This window comes from Bombina bombina, chromosome 3 (assembly GCF_027579735.1).
Source record: "Bombina bombina isolate aBomBom1 chromosome 3, aBomBom1.pri, whole genome shotgun sequence".
NCBI classification, from domain to species: Eukaryota; Metazoa; Chordata; class Amphibia; order Anura; family Bombinatoridae; genus Bombina; species Bombina bombina.
Window position 1 is genome coordinate 1,197,235,859 of NC_069501.1, and position 27,232 is coordinate 1,197,263,090.

At 38.9% G+C, this 27,232-nt stretch overlaps 1 protein-coding gene across 1 annotated transcript in view; it reads right to left on the reverse strand.

The window, feature by feature from the left end:
* Positions 1–11,346: 11,346 nt before the first annotated feature.
* TYR (tyrosinase) overlaps positions 11,347–27,232 on the reverse strand; it is an 89,615-nt gene continuing 73,729 nt past the window's right edge. Inside the window, exon 5 of the mRNA XM_053708632.1 lies at positions 11,347–11,980. Coding sequence (XP_053564607.1) covers positions 11,760–11,980 — 221 coding nt within the window. The 3' untranslated portion in view covers positions 11,347–11,759. The remainder of the gene's footprint in view (positions 11,981–27,232) is intronic.

The following is a 27,232-nucleotide window of genomic DNA, read 5'->3' on the forward strand; positions in this document are numbered from 1 at the left end:
GTGGACTCTCAATGCCATAGGAAAGAAAACAATGTTTTTTACTAATAATATCCAAATAGCGTTAAAATACTTCTTATATAGGTCACTCGCATTGTATTTGATTTTCTTGTAAAGAAGTATGTTTGTTTATCCATCCAGCATGCAAATAGACACAATTTGTTTGACGTATGACGTATTGTATGTGAGTATACTGCGATCAAATGGGTCTGGTGTGACTAGTCTCTACAGATTATACGTGGGTCCTTCCTTTTGTATTACAGAACTGTTGTGTTCTTGAAACTTGAATCCAGAGCTTTTGGGTAGATGAGTGACCAGCTATCAGAACACAACTGGGACTCAATTTATAAAATTGGTTACAGTGATTGATTCTTATTCAATATACTAACTTGGATTACACATATTCTATTAAATTGTGAATGTTATAAAATTGAAGAAAGTGCGTTTTAGTCCCTCATTTAACAGTAATTCTGAATATATATAGAAAACTTGATCTGTATATGTTTTAGGGCACTGTATTTTTTAGAGAATATATACAAAGTATATATATATATATATATATATATATATATATATATATATACACACACATATACATACACACATATATATATATATATATATATACACACACATACACACACACAGTAAATATATATAAATTGTAAGTTATAGAGGCCAAAATAAGTGTCTTGCTCATAGATTTTTGTCCTGACTACTAGATACATGTATATTTTGAAGAAGAAATTAAATATTTGTGGTTAATTGGTGTGTAACAGGGGTCAGCAACCTTGGGCCCCCAGATATTTTGAAACTATATTTCCCATGATGCTGAAACACTCTTTAGGCTTTCTGAGCATTATGGGAAATGTAGTTTCAAAACATCTGGGGGCTCAAGTTGCTGACCCCTGGGTGTATAAGACGAATTGTTATGAAATAGGATCAGCTGCATTTGGCGCCAAAGAATCAAGTCCAGGACCAGTCAAGGTCTCTCCCTTCCTGGGACACTAACCAGCACCCACACAATGCATACTATCAAACAATCCAACTGGGAACCTCCCAGGGTGACAGGCTTTTTTTTAATCTCCCCTGAGTAAATACAAAACACAGGAATAGATTGCACTCTCATATTGGACCGGGTACACATTTTAAGCCACTGTAAACTCCACAGCCCTGAACACTGACAGACAGCTGCACAGGTCCCAGCAACACAGTCAGTTAACCCCTGAGCAGCCTGGGTGACAGGCCCACAGGGATGAATTACAAAAGTTATCAACACAACACACAGAAAACCAGGCACACAAATTTTTAAAAGCAAAAATGGGAGAGTCAGTTGCATTTGGCACCAAAAGGATATATACACACACACATACTCTGAGCCCTCTCCCAGTCCAGTATGTTGAAATATACCTTGGTATTTCAACATGCTGGACTCTCCCAGTTCAGCACCTTGTCATAACATATCCCTTCAAATTATTGTTATAACATTTGTGCGCGCAACACATAACTTGCCACTTACAATATGAATGCTAATATTGCTACCTGTGCTATTACTTAAAATTATAGGGTGCTTTAAAAAAAAAAAAATGTTGACAGTGTTACGATTCACACAGTTCCAGATATTATTAACATGGGTTGGAGCACAATATTACGCTTCTTGAGTTATCTATTACACTCCACTTGTAATATAACCACAAATATTTAACTAAGGAAAATTAAACAATGTTGAAATATATATTACTTTGAGTCCCTCCATATGATTAAATTTTATGGACTCTGCAATATTCTACTCAGTCATTGCAAGGGTTTATAAACAGAACACCCATTTAGTTCACATAAATATTCCAAACAGCAATATTTCTGGATCATTCCCTTATTTAGAGTAAACATGTAATGGCAGATCAGCAATATTTACACCCAAAAGCAGTGCCTAAATTCACTAAGTTGTTAACCCTTTCATTATACAGGTCTTATTTATATGTATGAAATTAAAATTACAGCGCCTAGGACATTTGTGACATAATGTAATGTGACAGAGTTGCGATATTCAATACATTAATCAAACATTTAGTGGTTTTAGGCTTTGTAACACTCATATTTCAATATTTCAGTTATTTATGCCTCCTTACAAGAGAGGTACAAGGAGATTAAAGGGACAGGAAACACCAACATTTTTCTTTCATGATTTGGATAGAACATAAGATTTAAAAAAAAAAACAACCTTCCAATTTACTTCTATTAACAAATTTGCTTTATACTCTTGTTACCTTTTGCTAAAGGAACAGCATTGCACTACTGGCAGATAGATGTACACATCTAGTTTAGTGATGTCGCAAACCTAAAATTTTGCGTTTGTGAGCGGCGGACTCGAACTTCCACAACTGTTAGCGAACGGGCGAACCGCCATAGACTTCAATAGGCAGGCGAATTTTAAAGCCCACAGGGACTCTTTCTGGCCACAATAGTGATGGAAAAGTTGTTTCAAGGGGACTAACACCTGGACTGTGGCATGCCGGAGGGGGATCCATGGCAAAACTCCCATGGAAAATTACATAGTTGATGCAGAGTCTGGTTTTAAGACATAAAGGGCATAAATCACCTAACATTCCTAAATTGTTTGGAATAACGTGCTTTAAAACATCAGGTATGATGTTGTATCAATCAGGTAGTGTAAGGGTTACGCCCGCTTCACAGTGACAGACCAAACTCCCCGTTTAAAGGGACAGTCTACACCAGAATTTTATTGTTTTAAAAGATAGATAATCCCTTTATTACCCATTTCCCAGTTTTGCATAACTAACACATTTATAATAATATACTTTTAACCTCTGTGATTATCTTGTATCTAAGCCTCTGCAAACTGCCCCTTTTTTCAGTTCTTTTGACAGACTTGCAGTCTAGCCAATCAGTGCCTGCTCCCAGATAACTTCTCGTGCACGAGCACAGTGTTATCTATATGACATACGTGAACTAACACCCTCTAGTGGTGAAAAACTGTTAAAATGCAATCTGAAAGAGGTGGGCTTCAAGGTCTAAGAAATTAGCATATGAACCTCCTAGGTTAAGCTTTCAACTAAGAATACCAAGAGAACAAAGCAAAATTGGTGATAAAAGTAAATTGGAAAATTGTTTAAAATTACATGCTCTATCTGAATCATGAAAGTTTATTTTTGGCCTAGACTGTCCCTTTAACGCACCGCAAACAGTCCATTTGCACAACCGCAAACTCCCCATTTGCACAAGGTTGGATACCAAGCTAGCCATGTCCCGTTCCTTGTCCTCACTGATGTCATTGAAGGTCTCTTCCTCCACCCAGCCACGTACAACACCAAGGGTCCCCGAAAAGGTGACAACAAGCCCCCTGGGACGCCTGCTGTGTTTGGTCTTCCACCTCCTCAAAGCCACCTTCCTCCTCTGACTCCTCTTCTTCAGACTCCTCTCTCTGCGTTGCCTCTCTCTGCGTTATTATAAGGTGTGTTAAGTAGTACTATTCCTATCAGTGTAATCCCTGTTACGTCCCCCATCAGGGGACGTGTATATGGCATGGATTTTAGGAACCGGGAGATGGAAAAAGATGCTTGGTCGGTCCTCCTCCTTCAAATTTACAATCTACTGTGCCACCAGATATGAGTGGTGTGTTAAGTAGTACTATTCTGATCAGTTTAATCCCTGTTACATCCCCTATCAGGGGTTGTGTATATGGCATGGATATGTATATGGCATGGCTGAAACACAAGTGGCTGTCAGATAACAGTCCGGCCACGAGATAGATAGATTTGATAGATAGATACATAGATTAGATAGATCAATAGATACATTTGATAGATAGATTTGATAGATAGATAATTTCCCAGACATAGAATTACAAGACGTGCGGTCTGTGACCCATGGTAAGGTTCCCAGAGGCAGTTGCGGCGCCCGAGGCTCTGATTAGAACAGAGCACTCTGGAACGTATCTGCCCTCGGCCGTAATCGGAACATTCTTTATTTTTCTGTCTGTCGGCCAAATGTCCGTCGGCCAAATGTCCGTCTGCATTTTGTCAGAGCACCGCGTGCAATCTACTGTGCCACCAGATATGAGTCGTGTGTTAAGTAGTACTATTCTGATCAGTTTAATCCCTGTTACGTCCCCTATCAGGGGACGTGTATATGGCATGGATATGTATATGGCATGGCCGAAACACAAGTGGCTGTCAGATAACAGTCCGGCCACAAGATAGATAGATAGATACATAGATTAAATAGATAGATCAATAGATACATTTTATAGATACGATAGATAGATAATTTCCAAGACAGAGAATTACAAGACGTGCGTTCTGGGACCCATGGTAAGGTTCCCAGAGTTAGTTGCGGCACCCGAGGCTCTGATTAGAACAGAGCACTCTGGAACGTATCTGCCTCGGCCGAAATCGGAACATTCTTTAGCTTTCTGTTTGTCGGCCAAAAGTCCATCTGCCAAATGTCCGTCTGCCAAATGTCCTTCTGCATTTTGTCAGAGCACCACGTGCAATCTACTGTACCACCAGATATGAGTGGTGTGTTAAGTAGTACTATTCTGATCAGTTTAATCCCTGTTACATCCCCTATCAGGGGACGTGTATATGGCATGGATTTTAGGAACCGGGAGATGGAAAAAGATGCTTGGTCGGTCCTCCTACTTCAAATTTGGGGCACTGCGCATGCAATCTAATGTGCCACCAGAAAGGAGTGGTGTGTTAAGTAGTACTATTCCTATCAGTTTAATCCCTGTTACGTTCCTTTTTTTTGAAGCCACAGTGCAGCACCAGGGGCCAGAAAAATTTGGCATGTACACATGCCTGAAAAATCAGGTATTGTTGCAGCCGCTGCTACAGCGGCCAGAAAAATTAGCAGCGGCCAGAAAAATTGATATTTGTTTCCCAGGCAGAAAGTGCCCTAAAACATTGCGGCTTGAACCCTAGTTGGTGGCGGATAAGTCACGCAAGTCATCCGGCATTCGAAGATAAAATACAGCAGCGTGTGAACCATTTTTAGCCCAAGGCAACTCATCTCATCGGGCCTTTTTTACTCGAATGTATCGCCCAATGTCAGTCCCTTTGGGATCCATCCCTCATTCCTCTTAAAGGGACATAATACTCATATGCTAAATCACTTGAAACTGATGCAGTATAACTGTAAAAAGCTGACAGGAAAATATCACCTGAGCATCTCTATGTAAAAAAGGAAGATATTTTACCTCACAATATCCTCAGCACAGCAGAGTAAGTTCTGTGTAAAAAGTTATACTCAACTGCTCCCAGCTGCAGGTAAAAAAAATAAAAAAAATGAAGAAATGAACAGCAGCCAATCAGCATCAGCAGTGCTGAGGTCATGAACTTTTACTGTGATCTCATGAGATTTGACTTGACTCATGAGATTTCATTGTAAACTTCTTTTACCCGATTGGTGAAATAACATGAGAGTGCACGATGCTCATCCCTTCAGATGTCCCAGGACAGACACACTAAAATGCTGCTTAGAAATCCTTTACAATGGGAGGTGGCTACTGAGGAACTTTTGAGGTAAAATATCTTTCTTTTTTACATAGAGATGTTCAGGAGATATTTTCTAGTCCGCTTTTTACAGCTATGCTGCATCACTTTCAAGTGTTTAAACATTTGGGTATTATGGCCCTTTAATAAAGGTGAGGTAATCTAGACTTTTTTGACCTAGGCGACTTCTCTTCTCAGTGACAATACCTCCTGCTGCACTGAAGGTCCTTTCTGACAGGACACTTGAAGCGGGGCAGGCCAGAAGTTCTATCGCAAATTGGGATAGCTCAGGCCACAGGTCAAGCCTGCACACCCAGTAGTCAAGGGGTTCATTGCTCCTCAGAGTGTCGAGATCTGCAGTTAAGGCGAGGTAGTCTGCTACCTGTCGGTCGAGTCGTTCTGAGGGTGGACCCCGAAGGGCTGTGGCAATGCATAGGACTTAAAAAGCTCTGCATGTCCTCCATCAACAACACGTCTGTAAAGCGTCCTGTCCCTCCGACTCCCACGACCACGCCGGCAAGATTACTTTCACCTCTTCCCCTGTTAGATTCCCGTTGTGCTGTGACATCACCCTTATACGCTGTGTAAAGCATACATTTTAATTTGTTTTGGAACTGCTGCATCCTTTCCGGCATTTCAGGCACTTTATGCTTATACCAGGGGTCTAGTAGCGTGGACACCCAGTACAGGTCGTTCTCCTTCAGCTTTTTTATACGAGGGTGCCTCAACAGGCACGACAGCATGAAAGACCCCATTTGCACAAGGTTGGATGCCGAGCTACTCATGTCCCGTCCTCAGTGATCTCACTGAAGGTATCTTCTTCCCCCCAGCCACGTACAACACCACGGGTACCAGATAGGTGACAACAAGCACCCTGGGATGCCTGTTGTGGTTGGTCTTCCTCCTCCTCAAAGCCACATTCCTCCTCTGACTCCTCTTCCTCACAATCCTCTTCCAGCGTTGCCGCTGGTCCAGCAAGCGATGCTGATAAGGCTGTTTCTGGTGGTGATGGTGACCACAACTCTTCCTGCTCATCTACGGCCTGATCCAGCACTCTTCGCAGGGCACACTCCAGGAAGAAAACAAATGGTATGATGTCGCTGATGGTGCCTTCGGTGCGACTGACTAGGTTTGTCACCTCCTCAAAAGGACGCATGAGCATCCAGTAACATGGCAAAAAAATTCCCAGCTCCGCAGAGGCTGTCCTAGCACCCCGGTCATACAAATACTCATTAACGGCTTTTTCTTGTTGGAGCAGGCAGTCGAACATTAGGAGTGTTGAATTTCAACGTGTCGGGCTGTCGCAAATAAAGTGCCTCACTGGAATGTTTCGCCGCTGGATATCGGACAAGTGCGCCATGGCTGTGTAGGAATGCCTGAAATGGCCACACACCTTCCTGGCCTGCTTCAGGATGTCCAGTAAGCCTGGGTACTTATTCACAAAGCGTTGTACGATCAGATTACACACATGTGCCATGCACGGCACATGTGTCAACTTGCCCAATTTCAATGCCGCCACCAAATTACTTCCATTGTCAGAAACCACTTTGTCGATCTCCAGATGGTGCGGAGTCAGCCACTGATCCACCTGTGCGTTCAGGAGTGCTGGTCCGGTGTGAGACTCTGCTTTCAGGCAAGTCAACCCAAAGACGGCGTGACACTGCCGTATCCGGGATGTGGAATAGTACCTGGGGAGATGGGGGGGTGCCGTTGATGTGGAGCAAGACGCAGCAGCAGAAGAGAACTCAGCCGAGGAGGTTATGGAAGAGGATGGAGTAGGAGGAGTAGAGGAGGTGGCAGCAGGCCTGCCTGCAAGTCGTGGTGGTGTCACCAACTCCTCTGCAGAGCCACGCATTCCATGCTTGGCAGCCGTCAGCAAGTTTACCCAATGCGCAGTGTAGGTGATATACCTGCCCTGACCATGCTTTGCAGACCAGCTATCAGTGGTCAGATGGACCCTTGCCCCAATACTGTGTGCCAGACATGCCATTACTTCCTTTCGCACAATCGAGTACAGGTTGGGGATTGCCTTTTGTGCAAAGTGGTACCTTCCACTGCGGTGTCCCAATAGCTACAAATTTTTTGAACGCCTCAGACTCCACCAGCTTGTATGGTAAAAGCTGGCGGGCTAAGAGTTCAGACAAGCCAGCTGTCAGATGCCGGGCAAGGGGGTGACTTTGTGACATTGGCTTCTTACGCTCAAACATGTTCTTGACAGACACCCGACTGTGGGCAGATGAGCAGGAACTGCTCCGGGAAGAGAGATGGAGTGGTGGATGGTTGAGAGGGGTCAAGGAGGACAGCAGTGGTTGACGTGGCTGAAGATGCTGGACCAGGAGGAGGATGGCGGCTTTGAGTTTGTGTGCTGCTTGTACTCATGTGTTGATCCCATAGGCGTTTGTGATGTGCGATCATGTGCCTTCGCAAAGCAGTTGTACCTAGGAGGGTGTTGGACTTCCCACGACTCTGCCTCTGACAACAGCAATGCCATTTGCAACCTGTGCCAAAAGAAACTGACACAAAAAAAATGCCACACTGCTGAGCTCTGCGATGACGGCATTCTGGTGGTGGCAACAGCATGCGTTGATTGGCGTGCTGTCTGGCTGACCCTGGGTGCCAATGCATGCTGTCTGACTGTGCCACTAGCTCCTTGCGACCACCTCCTCCTGCTTCCAACTCATCTCCTCCTCCTCTCTGTCTCCCCATCTGAACTTTCCTCCTTAGCATTTTCTCTTCTAGCGGGCACCCACGTGACATCCACGGATGCATCGTCATCATCAACCGCTTCACTTGTATCTGACAACTCAACAACGGAAGCAACGGCGGGTACAACATCATCATCATCACACCGTACGTCCATGTCTGTAATGCTGCCTGACAGACATATCACTGTTCTCTACATCCTCTGTCAATGATGGTTGCGCATCACTCATTTCTTCCAACTGATGTGTCAACTCCTGACAGATCAAGTGAAGCGGCTGTGGTGCTAGTGTTGGTGGTGGCGGCAGGCGGGCGAGTGGTAACTTGAGAGGTGCCCGAAGATAAGCTGGAGGAGGATGGTGCGTCAAGGTTCAGAGCGGAAGCTATAGAAGATTGGGTGTCCTGTGTTTAAAAGTCAACTATGTCCTCAGAACTTTGAGTTCATGGTACGTGGCCTCTGAACACTGGGCATTATTCTAGGGCCAAAGGGAATCACAGCCCCACGACCACGACGGCACCTGCGGGGTGGCCTGCCTCTGCCTGTCATTTTTTTTTTTTAAATGCAGACTTACACTACTATTAAACAAGATATGAGTGGTGGTACTGGGCAAGTGGGCACAGCTCATACGCTGTGAGCCTGACACAAAAAAGCAGACTGATGTTTCACAGTCCAAAAAGTTTTTTTTTGTTTTAAATGTACACTTACACTACTATTAAACAAGATATGAGTGGTGGCACTGGGCAAGTGGGCACAGTATACGCTGTGAGCCTGGCACACACGCTGGCAGGCAGGCAACTGCAATTAGATTACACTAGCAGACTGACGTTTCACAGTCAAATTTTTTTTTTTTTTTTAAATTTACACTACTGTTACACCAGATATGAGTGGTGGCACTGGGCAAGTGGCTTGGCAGGCAGGCAACTGCAATTAGATTACACAGGGGAAAAAAATAAAAACAGACTGATGTTCTAGCCCTAAAAAGGGCTTTTTGGGGTGCTGTCCTTACAGCAGAGATCAGATGAGTCCTTCAGGACTGTAGTGGACACTGAATACACTAGCCTAGCTATCAATTTCCCTATTAAATCAGCAGCAGCTACACTTTCCCTCCTCTCACTAAGAATGCAGCTTCCGAATGAATCTAAAATGGCTGCTGTCCAGGAGCTGGGAGGGTCTGGGAGGGAGGGTCTGCTGCTGATTGGCTGGAATGTGTCTGCAGACTGAGATACAGGGTCAAAGTTTACTCAATGACGACGAATAGGGGGCGGATCGAACATTGCATATGTTCGCCCGACGTTGCGAACGTGAACAAGCTATGTTCGTCGGGAACTATTCGCCGGCGAACAATTCGCAACATCACTAATCTAGTTAGCCAATCACAAGAGACTAATCTGTGCAGGCACCAATCAGCAGCTAGCACCCACTTGTGTAGGATATGTGCGTATTCTTTTTAAACAAGGAACAACAAGATAACTAAGCACTTTCAAAAAACAAAAAGTGAATTTAAAACAGTGTCTTAAAGTTACATGTTCTATCTGAATCATGCAAGTTTAACTTTCCTATCTCTAACAGGTGTAGACCAATTATTTGCTTAATTATAAAGGGAGAGTCTACACAGCATTTTTATTGTTTAACAAGATAGATAATCCCCTTATTACCCATTCCCTAGTTTTGCATAACCAACAGTTATATTAATACACTTTTTACCTCTTTGATTACCTTGTATCTAAGCCTTTGCAAACTGCCCCCTTATTTCAGTTTTTGACAGCCTTGCACACATGAACCAACACCCTCTAGTGGTGAAAAATTGTCAAAATGCCTTCAAATAAGAGGCGGCCTTCAAGGTCTAAGAAATTAGCATATGAATCTCCTAGGTTTAGCTTTCAAGTAAGAAAAGCAAGAGAACAAAGCAAAATTGGTGATAAAAGTAAATTGGAAAGTTGTTTAAAATTACAAGCCCTATCTGAATCATGAAAGTTTATTTTGTATATATTGCCAAACGCCTATGTGAGTGACTACATTGGTAAAATGAAAAGATGGGTATAGGACAGGATCACTGAACACCGGGACCTTGAGTGAATCAAAACCATGTGGAGATAGGGAACGCTTTTTAAAACCGTTTTTGATTATTAAATTAAATAGCATGGAACCTAAAGATATAAATAGAACCAATATAAGAGGGCAGTCTGCAGAGGCTTAGAAAAAAAAATCATTTGGTCAGGGGGAGGGGGCGCAGTTTAAATTTTTTTTCCTCTCTTAAACACAAAACACCACGTTGACCTGCCACTGCCTGCACTGATATAATGCGAGTTTGATGTGATATTTAACTAGTGTCTCTGACTACAGGGGTGTGTGTGTGTGTGTGTGTGTGTAACCAGCAGATTACATACCTTGTTTCTACAGCATGGGGGGGGGGGGCAGGGGTAATCAGTGTCACTATATACAGTACGGGGGGCTGGACCATGTCAGAGACTATTGTGGTCACTATATAAAGTACTGGGGTGGGTAGGGTCAGGCCAGCCATCTCACCGGTAGATTACAGACTTTGTCACTAACTCACTATATACAGTACCGGTGGGTTAAAAAAAAAGTGTCACTATATACAGTAATAGGGGGTCAGACCATCTCACAGACTGTGGGCACAGGGTACCCACTTTTGCAGACATGAAATCTGAGTCACATTTTTTTCTGTGTTAATATAAAAAAAATATATATCTGTATCAAATTCACTTTTTTTTTTGGGGGGGGGGCTTCTTAAATTCTTGCACCTGGGCCCTGTGGTTTCTAGTTACGCCTCTGCATTTGGTGTAGACTGTCCCTTTAATAAATACTTCTGTACTGCTAAATTTGTGTTCTGTGGATCCACTGGAGCTTTTGGCAATAATCACTTAATGTGGTAGAACCACTCACATAAGCTGGACTGAATTCACGGTTCTTGATTTGTGCTAACAAAATATTTTAAAACTTTTTTTTTTATTCATCTTTTGTAAGGCATTGCTTAATTGCTGATACAACATACACATACACACACACTTTGTCAGTCATACATGCAACTTATGTTATTTGTGATTAAATGCATAAACATGGCGCACTAATAAAAATCAAACAATACAAAAAACATTGAAAAAAACGCCACGCTTTATCCATTTCCCCCAAAAAGGGTGGTTTATTTTTTTGGTCATATGACCAACATTTCAGGAGTTTTTCACATTTGATATATATGCTATACACATATATTATAGACTTTTAAATGCATGATACTTGAAAGTTTTTTTTAGTTTTTTTTTGTTTTTTTAAGACTTCACTGAACATTCTGTACATTAAGATTAACTGATAAAACCAGGGCCCTAATTAAGCATGTTTTTCAGAATGATTGGTTGAGGTGCACATCCTCTAAAACCTTTAAAAGTCTTAAAATTTACTCAAGTATTCCACTTTTACAGGGGAGACATACAGGGCTTTGTATGAACTGAATATCAGGGCAGGTTATATACCAATAAAATTAGTGCCCTGATATAATATATTTAAATTTAGTGCATTGTATTTTTATGCTATAGGTTAGATTGATACGTGCTTTGATAGTCTTCAGCTTCCATAAGAAGTGGCTGTGTCTCTTCTGACTTGGATTTTTGTTTTTTTCTCCGGCAACCCAAAGAAACGAGTGAAGCAAACAACGCAGTAATCAAACCACCAACCACAGCCGCTCCTAAAAGCCATGGCCAAATTTGCCGAGCTTGCTCTAGGTAAGGCATAAGGAAATTTTCAACAGAACCTAAGAGGTGGAAACAAAAACAGGCTCATTAATAATGATCTTCAGAGACTTCAATGAGCAATTAAGTGATATGCAGAAACACATTAGAGAGGTCGCACTTTTCACATTTTTTAAAAAAACTGCTGCTTTTGTAAATGTGTCAACTGCAAACAACTTTTGTAAACAAACTTTCATAATCATTTACTTTCTGTAGTTAGCTTTGTAAAACAATGTATCTAAAAAGCTCAGTGCTCTTCAACCTACATTAAAAAAAAAACATTTGCATTTTCCAAAAAGTGATAAACATACTGATAAAGGTAGTTTTGTTTTTCAACTTTATTTTAAAAATTTGTGTCCCTTAAATGGACATAAAAATCTAAAATTTTCTTTGATACATCTAAAAGAGGCTATAGAACATTTTATGTAATTTTAAAAATGGTTGTAATGATTAAGGGGGGGGGAAAGAATTGTGTTTTGGGGCATGCAAATGTTCAACAATAATGCATTGAAAGATCTGATCAGCCAATCATGCCATAAAGTCAAGATGCACTTCCTGGTAGCTTTAAAATAAAAATCTGTTAAGCACTTTATTATTATTCTTAAGTTTAAGAGTTTACTGTGTGTGGTGTGTGCATGCATGCATTTCTCCAAACATTTGCTGGAGGTTTTTCCGGAATCTGGGATTCTAAGATTGTTGGTAGTGGCCCACTTGTATTTTGTGGGTGGGACTGTGCACATGCACAGGAGTGTCTGGATGGGTCATGGGAGTTGTCCTATCAGTTCCTTAAAACCAGAACACTGAGGGGTTGCAGGCAGGAAGCTGGACACATCTAACCTGACAGTCATACATACAGTGGATATAAAAAAAAAAAAGTCTACACACCCTTGTTAAAATGCCAGGTTTCTGTGATATAAAAAAATGAAATAAAGATAAATCATTTCAGAACCTGTTCCACCTTTAATGTGACCTATAAACTGTACAACTCAATTGAAAAACAAACTAAACCAAGTGTGCACACCCTCTTATAACTGGATATAGCTCTGTTCAGAATTAAGCAATCACATTCAAAATCATGTTAAATAGGAGTCAGTACACACCTGCCATCATTTAACGTGTATCTGATTAACCCCAAATAAAGTTCAGCTGTTCAAGTAAGTCTCTCCTGACATTTTCTTAGTCTCATCCTACAGCAAAAGCCATATTCAGCAGAGAGCTTCTAAAGTATCAGAGGGATCTCTTTGTTAAAAGGTCAGGAGAAGGGTAGAAATGAATTTCCAAGGCATTAGATATACCATGGAACACAGTGAAGACAATCATCATCAAGTGGAGAAAATATGGTGCAAAAGTGACATTACCAAGAACTGAACGTCCCTCCAAAATTGATGAAAAGACGAGAAAATAACTGGTCTGGGAGGCTGCCAAGAGGCCCACAGCAACATTAAAGGAGCTACAAGAATATTTGGCAAGTACTGGCTGTGTGGTACGTGACAACAATCTCCCGTATTCTTCATATGTCTGGGCTATGGGGTAGAGTGGCAAGACTGAAGCCTTTTCTTATGAAGAAAAACATCCAAGTCCAGCTAAATTTTGCAAAAACATCTGAAGTCTCCCAAAAGCATGTGGGAAAAGGTGTTATAGTCTGATGAAACCAAGGTTGAACTTTTTGGCCATAATTCCAAAAGGTATGTTTGGCGCTAAAACAACACTGCACATCACCCAAAGAACACCATACCCACAGTGAAGCATGGTGGTGGCTGCATCATCCTTTGGGGCTGTTTTTCTTCAGCTGGAACTGGGGCCTTAGTCAAGGAAGAGGGAATTATGAACAGTTCCAAATACCAGTCAATATTCGTACAAAACCTTCAGGCTTCTGCTAGAAAGCTGAACATGAAGAACTTCATCTTTCAGCATGACAATGACCCAAAGCATTACATCCAAATCAACAAAAGAATGATTTATCTTTGTATCATTTTTTTACATCACAGAAAACTGACATTTTAACAGGGGTGTGTAGAATGTTTATATTGTGTGTGTGTATATATATATACACATATATACACATTATATATATATATATACACATATATACACAATATATATATATATATATATATACACATATATACACAATATATATATATATATATATATATATATACACATATATACACAATATATATATATATATATATACACACACATATATATATATATATATATATATATATATATATATATATATATATATATATATATATATATATATATATATATATACACACACACACACACATATATATATATATATATATATATATACACACACACATATATATATATATATATATATATATATATATATATATATATATACATACATATATATATATACATACATATATATATATATATATATATATATATATATATATACACATATACACACACATCCATATCTATAAACACATACACTTTTTTTTTTAGGAAATGTCAGAGCTTGTTACTGCAATAGACAAGACTATCCACTTATTTTAAGAAACTGCAAAACTATTTAATATTACTTCTGGGATGTAATGCAGTTATTTTGCAATGCATATTTAAACATTTTATATCAGAATCCTAGTGGCCTTTATTTTTTTTATGATACATGTGAGACATTTAACCCCTTAACGACCGACGACGTATGCCATACGTCCTCAAAAAAAAGCACTTAACGACCGAGGACGTATGGCATACGTCGTCGGTTTAACAGAGCACTGGAAGCGATCGAAATCGCTTCCAGCTGCTCTAACAGTATTGCAGGCTTGCCTTGAGGTCTAGGCATCCTGCAATACTGTTCCCGAGTGCCGGGACCGGATTGATCACTCCCCCATGAGTGATCACTTCCGGTTTCGCTCCACGTGGAGCCCGGCAGTGTTTCAGAGCATCGGAAGCGATCGGACACGCTTCCGATGCTCTGCTTGTGTGCTAAGTGCCTCGGTGGGTCGAGGCACTTAGATATTTGTAAAATAAAAGTAAAAAAAAAAAAAAACATGAATTAAATAAAAAAAGCCCTAAATAGCCCCCCCCCTCCCCCTTCACTAGGTATCCAAGATGGCGATGCCCAGTGCATCATGGGGCCTCTGGGGGTGTCCCTAGCCTGCATCATCATAGGGGCAAGCTAGGGTCACCCAATCTGAGCCTCCCACCCTAAAAAAAAAATAATAATAAAATACCCCATTTGTCTGATCATGTCAATATTTGTAAATATTGAATATGATCAGTGTGGATCTCCCTCCCTCTCCTCACTTGCCATTTTGTTGGAGAGAGAGAGAGACCTGTATTTAGCAGAGAGAGAGGTTTATTTCTTTTATTTGTTAAAAAATATAGAACCAAAGGCTCTTTTCAGAGCCATTAACCCCTAGCTTGCCAGTGATCACTATATATCACTGGCAGTAACATAGGTGCACTTTTTTTTTTGCTGCATTTTGCTGTCTGTGCATTTTTTTAGGGGTTAATTTTGTTGTTGTCATTTTTTAAAAACCCAAAGGCTCTTTTCAGAAACATTTAGATAATTTAATTTAATTTTCAGAGCCATTAACCCCTAGCTTGCCAGTGATCACTATATATCACTGGCAGTAACATAGGTGCACTTTTTTTTTTGCTGCATTTTGCTGTCTGTGCATTTTTTTAGGGGTTAATTTTGTTGTTATTTTTTAAAAACCCAAAGGCTCTTTTCAGAAACATTTAGTTAATTTAATTTAATTTTCAGAGCCATTAACCCCTAGCTTGCCAGTGATCGCTATAAATCACTGGCAGTTACATAGCTGTACTTTTTTGCTGTCTGTGCATTTTTTTAGGGGTTAATTTTGTTGTTGTAATTTTTTAAAAACCCAAAGGCTCTTTTCAGAAACATTTAGTTAATTTAATTTAATTTTCAGAGCCATTAACCCCTAGCTTGCCAGTGATCGCTATAAATCACTGGCAGTTGCATAGCTGTACTTTTTTGCTGTCTGTGCATTTTTTTTAGGGGTTAATTTTGTTGTTGTAATTTTTTAAAAACCCAAAGGCTCTTTTCAGAAACATTTAGTTAATTTAATTTAATTTTCAGAGCCATTAACCCCTAGCTTGCCAGTGATAGCAAAAAAGTACAGCTATGCAACTGCCAGTGATTTATAGCGGTCTGTGCATTTTTTTAGGGGTTAATTTTGTTGTTGTAATTTTTTAAAAACCCAAAGGCTCTTTTCAGAAACATTTAGTTAATTTAATTTAATTTTCAGAGCCATTAACCCCTAGCTTGCCAGTGATCGCTATAAATCACTGGCAGTTGCATAGCTGTACTTTTTTGCTGTCTGTGCATTTTTTTTAGGGGTTAATTTTGTTGTTGTAATTTTTTAAAAACCCAAAGGCTCTTTTCAGAAACATTTAGTTAATTTAATTTTCAGAGCCATTAACCCCTAGCTTGCCAGTGATCGCTATAAATCACTGGCAGTAGCATAGCTGTACTTTTTTGCTAGTTAATTTAGTTAATTAATTTAGTTAATTTAATTTTCAGAGCCATTAACCCCTAGCTTGCCAGTGATCGCTATAAATCACTGGCAGTTACATAGCTGTACTTTTTTGCTGTCTGTGCATTTTTTTAGGGGTTAATTTTGTTGTTGTAATTTTTTAAAAACCCAAAGGCTCTTTTCAGAAACATTTAGTTAATTTAATTTAATTTTCAGAGCCATTAACCCCTAGCTTGCCAGTGATCGCTATAAATCACTGGCAGTAGCATAGCTGTACTTTTTTGCTAGTTAATTTAGTTAATTAATTTAGTTCATTTAATTTTTTTTAGTAATTGTTTTCTGTGACAGATACAAAAATGTCACAGAAAAGATATAGTGCTGAGGAGGCGTATGCCATCCTTGCGTCAGAGTCAGATTCCTCTATTTCTGACTCAGACCCCAATTTTGACCCTGCCATGTGCTCAGATACATCACTAGATGCAGTCTCAACTGATAGTGATGTATCTGTGGCTGCTAGCCCCCCTGCCAGCCCCCCTGCTACCCCCCCCCTGCCAGCCCCCCTGCCAGAAGGAGGCGTGTTGCTGCCATTGCTGCTGAAGAGTGGGTAACGCCTCATCTCCAGAGGCCAGATATCCCACCCTTCACAGCAAATGCTGGCATAAATATAGATGTGGCAGGTTTTAGCCCCCAGCAGTTTCTGGAAGTGTTTCTGGGCGATGATATATTGGGGAACATTGTCGCCCAAACTAATTTATATGCCCATCAGTTCCGTGCTGCAAAGCCTGGAACATATTTGGCAAAGCAGCAATGGGCCCCCATCAATGTGCCAGAATTCAAAAAATTCTGGGCATTGACTATGCTGATGGGCATCATAAAGAAACCCTCCATTCGCTCCTACTGGAGTACTAGCCCCATCTGCTCTACCCCCATTTTCTCCCAGACTATGTCGAGGAAGAGGTATGAAATGATTCTGCATTTCATGCACTTCAGCAACAACAGCCTGTGCCCCCCTAGGGAGCATCCCCAATTTGACAGGCTGTATAAAATCCGCCCCCTGATAACCCACTTTTCTGCCAGGTTTGCAGAGGCTTATACACCTGGAAGGAACATATGCGTTGATGAATCCCTAATGAAGTATAAGGGAAGGCTGGGATTCAAGCAGTATATTCCTTCCAAACGCTCCAGATATGGGGTAAAGGTGTATAAGCTCTGTGACAGCGAGACTGGGTATACTCAGGCCTTCCGGGTGTATGAGGGAAAGGATAGCCACCTTGACCCTCCAGGTTGCCCAGAACATATGGGAACCACTGGCAAGTTTGTCTGGGACCTGATATTACCCCTAATGAACAAAGGGTATCACTTGTACTTAGACAATTTTTATACAAGTGTCCTTTTGTTCAAGCTACTGTATTGCTTTGATACAGTAGCTTGCGGTACAATTAAAAAGAACCGCGCAGGTTTCCCAGGACAGCTTGTATGCACCCGGCTACGAAGGGGGGAGACCTCAGCTCTGCGCCAAGAGGAGCTGTTGGCACTGAAGTACAGAGACAAGAAGGATGTATACCTTCTTACCACCATCCACACAGAGAGGACGGTGGCGGTTTCTGTACGTGGCAGAGCTGAGATCATAAGGAAGCCAGTGTGCATCAAGTCTTATAACCGGCATATGGGTGGGGTTGATCTGGCTGATCAGCTGCTGCAGCCCTACCTAATTATGCGGAAGACAAGGGCCTGGTACAAAAAGGTTGCAATTTACCTAATGCAGATTGCAACCCACAACGCTTTTTTGTTGTTCAAAAAAGCAAACCCCAGAGTTAAAAAGACTTTTTTACAGTTTCAGCTCCAGATTATTACGGGGATTTTGTACCATGATGCACCTGCTCCCCGGGCGGTGATGGGAGAGAGCAGAGTTGGGGCTACCCATTTTATTTTTAAAATCCCCCCTACTGCCACAAAGCAGAAACCACAAAAAAAATGCAGCGTCTGTACCAAGAGGGGGAAGAGAAGGGACACCATATATCACTGTCCTGATTGCCCTGGACAGCCTGCACTCTGCATTGGGGACTGCTTCAAGCGGTACCATACAATGGTCAATTTTTAAAAAAATAAATACATTTGCTGTTACATATATATATATATATATATATATATATATATATATATATATATATATATATATATATATATATATTTTTTTTTTTTTTGGTTATGTTTACAGTTAGATGTTTTTTTGTTTTTTTTACTTTTACTGTGCCAGATTTTTACATTTCACTACTCTATTTTTTTCTAAAATTGGGCCTGTTTTTTTTAACCAAAACCCCTGTCAAACCTATGCATGGGGGACATAGGTGTTCTCAGGGTGCCTTGCAGAAAACAACCCGAAGTATGTTTTTGTAATAACTTACAACAGTCTCTCCTAAATTATAGTCAAAAAGCAATGTGTCTGTAAAAATGAAAATTGAAAAATTACCACCATACACTTTCTCCAATTTTTTGGGCTAAAACGGTTGCTTCAAAGGCATCAAAGCACACCATATACAATACCTTGGGGTGTCAACATTTAAAAAATATACACTTTCATGGCAATAAATAAAAGTGGGGTATGGGATAGGCCCCAAACTAAAGATAGGCCTATCAGAAGAAATACTCTCATTTTTAATAACTAAAATCATGTAACATAACCTTCCCAAAATCCTGGCAAACCTATGCATGGGGGGCATAGGTGTACTCAGGGTGCCTTGCAGAAAACAACCTGAAGTATTCTTTTGCAATAACTTACAACAATCTCTCCTAAATCATAGTCAAAAATCAATGTGTCTGTAAAAATGAAAATTTAAAAATTACCACCATATACTTTCTCCAATTTTTTGGGCTAAAACGGTTGCTTCAAAGGCATCAAAGCACACCATATACAATACCTTGGGGTGTCAACATTTAAAAAATATACACTTTGAATGCAATAAATAAAAGTGGGGTATGTGATAGGCCCCAAACTAAAGATAGGCCTATCAGAAGAAATACTCTCATTTTTAATAACTAAAATCATGTAACATAACCTTCCCAAAATCCTGGCAAACCTATGCATGGGGGGCATAGGTGTACTCAGGGTGCCTTGCAGAAAACAACCTGAAGTATTCTTTTGCAATAACTTACAACAGTCTCTCCTAAATCATAGTAAAAAAGCAATGTGTCTGTAACAATGAAAATTGAAAAATTACCGCCATATACTTTCTCCAATTTTTTGGGCTAAAACGGTTGCATCAAAGTCATCAAACCACTCCATGTATAATACCTTGGGGGGTCAACTTTTTAAATATAATCACATTTATGGAAAACAAATAAATTGGGGTATGTTAAAAGACCCCCCAAAAAGACGATAGGCAAAGAAAATATGTTAAATGTGAAAAAAAATCACAAACACATGTCAGACATTTGGCATTGCACCGCCCAAACAAGCCACCAAACCTATGCATAGGTGGTATCACTGAACTCAAGAGATGTTGGTGACCACATATTGGTGTCTTCTTTGGTAGTAACACATAACAGGAGCTGTGAATCCATGTCTAAAGTACAATGTATGTGAAAAATAACACAAAGAAATGAATGCCCAATAGTTTGACAAAGACTAGTGGTTGAATTAGTGTATGGAAAGTGTTAAAACACCTGCATTTGAAATACCCTAGGGGGTCTACTTCTCAAAAATATATGGTTTTATGGGGGTAAATTTCATTGACCGGCTTCAGAAATGTCCCAAATAGGACATGGGTGCATGATGACCGATGTGAAAATTCCAAGTTGAAAAACTGGAATGCGCTTCCTAAAATTAAGGCCTTTTAGCCCCCAGAGAACCCGACACACCTATACATGGGTGGTTTCACTGTACTCAGGAGATGTTGTTGAACACATATTGAGGTGTTTTTTGGCAGTAACACATAACAGGAACTGAGAATCCATGCCTAAAGTACAATGTGTGTGAAAAATAACACAAAAAAATGACTACCCAAAAGTTTGACAAAGACTGGTGGTTAAATAAGTTCATGGAAAGTGTGAAAATACCAGCATTTCAAATACCCTAGGGGGTCTACTTCTCAAAAATATATGGTTTTATGGGGGTAAATTTCATTGACCGGCTTCAGAAATGTCCCAAATAGGACATGGGTGCATGATGACCGATGTGAAAATTCCAAGTTGAAAAACTGGAATGCGCTTTCTAAAATTAAGGCCTTTTAGCCCCCAGAGAACCCGACACATCTATACATGGGTGGTATCACTGTACTCAGGAGATGTTGTTGAACACATATTGAGGTGTTTTTTGGCAGTAACACATAACAGGAACTGAGAATCCATGCCTAAAGTACAATGTGTGTGAAAAATAACACAAAATAATGACTACCCAAAAGTTTGACAAAGACTGGTGGTTGAATTAGTGCATGGAAAGTGTTAAAATACAAGCATTTGAAATACCCTAGGGTGTCTACTTTTCAAAAATATATGGTTTGATGGGGGTAAATTCCATTGACCAGCTTCAGAAATGTCCCAAATAGGACATGGGTGCATGATGACCGATGTGAAAATTCCAAGTTGAAAAACTGGAATGCGCTCCCTAAAAATAAGAGCTTTTAGCCCCCTGAGAACCCGACACACCTATACATGGGTGGTATCACTGTACACAGGAGATGCTGCTGAAGACATATGAGGGTGTTATTTGGCAGTAACCCTTAATATTATCAGTAAATGTATTCTTAAATTGCTATTTTGTCAAAAAATCAAATTGTTTTTTTTTCCCCCCCAAACTTTGGCATAGATTGGTGGTAAAATGGTTGCATGAAAAAAGTCAAAATACCCCAAGTTTAATACCTTAGGTTGTCTTCTTTTAAAAAATATATACATTTGCAGGGTTATTCAGGGATTCATGACAGATATTGGTGTTACAATGTAACTATCGCCAATTTTGAAAAAACATGGTTTTGAAATAGCAAAGTGCTACTTGTACTTATTGCCCTATAACTTGCAAAAAAAGCAAAGAACATGTAAACATTGGGTATTTATAAACTCAGGACAAAATTTAGAAACTGTTTAGCATTGGTATTTTATGGTGGTTGTAGATGTGTAAGAGATTTTGGGGCTCAAAGTTAGAAAAAGTGCATTTTTTTTCATTTTTTCCTCATATTTTATATTTTTTTTTATAGTAAATTATAAGATATGATGAAAATAATCATATCTTTAGAAAGTCCATTTAATGGCAAGAAAACAGTATATAATATGTGTGGGTACAGTAAATGAGTAAGAGGAAAATTACAGTTAAACACAAACATCGCAGAAATGCAAAAATAGCCTTGGTCCCAGATGGTCAACAAATTGAAAAGTGGTCTGGTCACTAAGGGGTTAATAAGGAGACAAAATAAAGAACCTCTCAAAAGAGCACTATTGATTAATTTAAAAACAAAGGGGCCTGTTCTTGTACGGTTTAATAATTATTTAAAAATACTGCAATTATATTTTTCCTAAATGTGTACAACAGTCACAGTAAAAAAAAAATGTATATATATCTATATCTTACTCTTCTTATAGTTGGCAGAACAGTATTTGGAAATGCCATACACTTCAAAGTGTAGTTTATATTCTCATCACTGTTCAATTTTTAGTGGCTTATTGGAAACCTGACAACTTTGATTAGATATCTCACAGTGTGCATTAATTTGCATATATCTGGTGAGGTCACGGAAAGTGCCACCACAAAATGAAATCTACTAGAATATACAAAATTGGTTGGTTCCTCACTCTTTTTATTCACATATGAATTTAGGTAGAAGATTATATTCTATTTTTCTTACCTATTGTTCAAACTTTGAGAATTGAGTTGACCCAGGAGCATTTTAATATAAAATATTTTAATTTGTAATTAAATCAGAAAGCATGACTCAGGCAATTTAAATGCTGGCAAATGATAAATTGAGCTCCATTGCTCAAAGTGTGTTAAGATGTGAAGCTAGCTCCTGAGCCAGTGCAGGCTCAAATAAGACTATATTGTTTAACTTGCCATCTCAGAGCTGGTGTATTAAAATCACCCTGGACTGATTAAACCAGGGTGAATGTCAGACTGCCAGGGGACAGTATTGCACAGGTCTTTATTCGTACAATGAAAAATACACAGACAGCATCTACAAATACATGGAGAGGGCGTTTGGAAATGTCATCTAGATTTATAGATAAACTATGTTTCCAATCTGTGGTGTAAGAACTTCTGCAAAAGCCACCTTGCCCAGTTCCCCATCAAAATGACAGATTACATCTTCCTTAAATGATCCATTGTCTTGCTAAAAGAATATTATTGAATATACAGAGTAGTGAAATTATCTTTTCCGGCATTATATCTTGATCAGTTTGTAATTCTGCTAAAAAAAATAAAAAATATATGGAGGATTGCTTGCTGGGGTGATATTTTTTGCAGAGGTTGATCAACCAGCCATAAATAGAGGTGAAAAAAAAAAAAACATTACTTATAACTTGGGCTTCTTCCTGAACCACTAATAGGACATTGAAGGAAACCTATTCTGAGTTATGCAAGAGCATTGGCATGATTAAGGGCCAGATAGTGGCTTGAATAATCAACCATCTTCATTTGGTGAATAAAGGTTCCTTTGATGTGCATGTTGTGACTGTACTAATTAACATATATGTGGATTTGATGATCCCTGTTCATGCCTACAGATAATGATTGAGGTTGGAACGGTCTCCATTCTGGTTCTAACTTCACAGAATGAATACAACGAATAAGTAGGAATATGCATTTGGAAGCTTTGTTGGCTCCTGAATGCTTAAAGGGCCACGGTAAGTAAATATTTGCTATGCCTGTTACTAACTACCCCAAATACGCTTTTTATCAATAGCATTTCATTAACATATCTTTACCGTATATCAGAAATCTTGTCTGCAAATTTAATTGTTTTCCAAACCCACTCCGTGGGTATCCTTTGCTCTGTACCAATCCGTTTACAATACCTAGGTTCCAAAATGGCGCTTTAAACACAAAGTTATTGGTTTAAGTATTTTGAACATGCAGTGCTGAAAATAGTGGGCAGGATAACGTGACATCATCGGCAAATAAAAGATATAACTTTTAGAACGTTATGAAACTTCGTTTTGGAGAAAATATAGGTCAGTAGGTTTTAATTAATGTTTATTAACTTTAATATGTTAGTTGTTTAGCTTAAAAATTATAACAGAAAGTAATCCTTTAAAAGGGACATGAAACCCAAAATTTTCTTTCACCATTTAGGTAGAACATACCATTTTAACCTCTTAAGGACATATGACGGAATTTTTCCGTCATAAAACAATTGAGCAAACAGAAAGCTGTGTCCTTAAAGGGTTAAATAACTGACCAGTTTACTTCTATTAAAAAATGTGTTTCTTTCTCTTGGTATCATTTGTTGCAGGAGGATAGAAGATAGATATCAAAATTTCCCCCCAAGGCAAGGGCCTGCACTTTCACAAGAAGAAATTCATCTCTGAAAGAGACCTTCTTCCACATTAGGCATCTAATAAAGCTGCTGAACACCCATGCCTACTTATAAGGCATGCACCAAAGAGCCATCAAGGAAAGAAGGCCACATCAGATATTGGTGCACATCCTACATCACACCACCTTGCTAGATGAAGAATGTCTTTCTAGGCTCTCTTAAAAAGCCCACAACAAACAGTTATAGTCAAAGAGCCACATTAGGATTAAGTATACCTGAAAGAAGAGACCAACATTCCCCTAAGCGCTAAACAGTCTGACAACAAACCAAAGCAGAAGAGAGTCAGTCCTATCCACTCAGGAATGGGGGGTTGCTAAGGAGTTTCTTTTTTAAAAAAATAAAAAAAAAGTTTAAAAGGACCACTAATCACAGTAGAATAGCATAATCAATAATGGCATAGTAAATAGACAATGCATAAGCAATTAGTTTGAATCAGACAATAGATTTTCCTGACAAATTTCAGTTACTTTTACTTTCCTTCCCAATGCGTCATGTGACAGTCAATCACAAAATGCATATACATATATTCTGTGACTCCTGCACTTGCTCAGTAGGAGCTGATGCCACAGCAGGTGTGCATATTTTGATAAGGTTTGTGAATAGAAAAGTTGTTTCAAATTGTGTGCTCTGTCTGAATCATAACAACTTTAATGGTTCTTTAAATTCCCTATTTAAAAGCAAACATCTCAAAAAATGTATTAATAAAGGCGTTTAATACCACTTATGTACGGTAAAGCTAGCGGTTCTCTTTTCCTCACATACTTCATATTTTCTTCAGGTTTCTAAGACTGACAAGCAACGTTATTATTCCTATATTGGCTTTAATAAGCAGCAGCTTCTCAATATTTCAAAATTAGAAATATATTAAAACTTTAAATAAAAGAAAAAGATGAACAAAAAGATGAAGAAAATCACATAAATTGATGTGAAAGTCCAAATTAAACTTCACACTTTAAGAGTTTTTTTTAAATTTTACTTTTATTAACTTTACTTTTCTTGACATACTATGTTGAAAAGCATACCTAGGTAGGCTCTGAAGCAACTATGCACTATGAGATAACTAGTGATTGATGGCTACACATGTGCCTCTTGTAATGGGCTCCCCAGAGATGTTTAGCTGGGTCCCAGTAGTGCATTGCTGACTTAACACAGTGTTCAGCCACGTTTCAGGGCTTAAATGCAATGCAATATTCAAGCACGAGTGCAATAATAAAATACCCTCTGTACCTTTAATACAGGAATAATGTAGGTTGTTCTCAAAGAAAGTAGCCTACAGACTGTTATAAGCTGGGAATATAAACTATATAAATCCCATATGGACTTCTCAAAATCATTTGAAATAAATAAAGATTAGACTAGGTCATTCTCCCTTTCAAGCAACTTTTATAATTGTTTAAAGAGACATGAAACCCAATGTTTTCTTTCATGATTCAGATAGAGAAATCCATTTTAAACAAATTCCAGTTTATATATCTATTATCACTTTTGCTTTATAATCCTGGTATCCTTTTTTTGAAGGACCTGCAATGCACTACTGGGTACTAACTGAACACATTGGTAAACCAATGATAAAAAAAAAGTATATTTGTGCAGCCACAAATCAACAGCTAGCTCCCAGCTCCTGAGTCTATAATTATGCTTTTCAATAAAGGATACCAAAAGAACAAAGCAAATTAGATAATAGAAGTGAATTGGAAAGTTGTTAAAAATTGTACGCTTTATCTGAATCATGAACAAAAAAAATCCATTTAAGTTACCCAAAATATCTTTACTCTTTTTAAATTGTCCCAATGATTTTGACCAATGAGCAAACTCATTAAAAACAGAAAGCACACAAGTAAAAGGTGAATAGTACAGAAAACTACTATTTTATTTGTATGTGCTTGAAAATAAAAGTTATAAGTGCGGGTTGCTATCTGCCACATTCACTCTCTTCTGAGAGATCCTGCATTGTCATTACTTTCCATAGGGAGCACTCGCAACTAGCAGGGACTTCCAGATTCAACCCTCTGTTTTAGAGAATTGAGTGACTGTGCCCATGTGAGAGTCAGTGTCACTTCATACCAGCTTATTTTATAAAATCACGCAGTACAAAAAAAAAAATGCTGTTCTTTCATACAAAAAGAGTATAAAATTGTTGAGAACAATTTCCTTTCAACTCTGTCCTAGTTTCAACAAGAAACTAAAGTGTATTGTTTACTGTCTGTTTCTCTGCTTAGCTATTGTTTATACCCCAACTGTAAAGATTAAGAAATAAAAAAAAAAATCTCTCACTATAAAATCTTTGACCATCTTTTCCCATCATCTGTGCTATAGAAGGTTGCAGCATTCTGTAAGCTGCCAAAGTATTTAATGTGTTAATTTTACTCTTCGACTGCATTACATTTTCTGGTAGCAAGAAATAAAAATGTAACTATAAAAGTTAAAAATATCCTGAAGTTTATGGTTCCTTAATCCAGGTAGCTAGATTGGAAATCTGCCCAGATTTAATTAAAGCATTTAGCCTTGTGTATCGTTAAATGCCACTTTCAACATGTTAATGAAACCTTCGGTGATGGAACCACTTCAATAAATTTTCCTTTGGGTTAGAACTGCTCTTTAAAAGGATGTCAAGCATTCACTTTCTGCAGTTAGCGGTACAGAATCAATTTTAGAAACCTGTTCTCCTTAATATGCATATGGCATATGCAGCAAATGGATTTCTCTCAGTGTAAAACTTCGCTGGAAAGTAGTGTAAGGCATATACCCAGGACAATGGTAATTACAGATATTTTATTCATGACTAGTTTAATTAGGACCATTAATTTTACAGTGTTATGGTCTATATTGCATATTTTTACGTGCACTTCATATTAATTAAGACCTGAAGTTGGAGCTTATTATTGACAATGTGTATTTGATATGGAAGGTAACGGACTGCATAATTTGTAATTATTAAATGTTGGGAAAAAATATGCAGGTAGATGTAGGTAGATAGATAATGTATAGTAGTACGTGTGTGTTTTTTATATGAAATTACCAGCTGTTGTGGTGACAAAGTTTCTTTTGTTTTTTTTTTTAAAGTATCTTATCACCCTTATCTTTTTCTGGATGAAAAAAGGCTACTTTTGATTTGTTGTGATCCCAATATTGGTTTTCGGCTCTTGCAAATGTATTTTTGGTTCCTCGATAAAAGCCCTATTTCTTCTATGGGCCCGAAAAGTTCTCACCAATCACAAAACATTTTGGAATTACTTTTTGGCTTTTAAAATGTAACACCTCT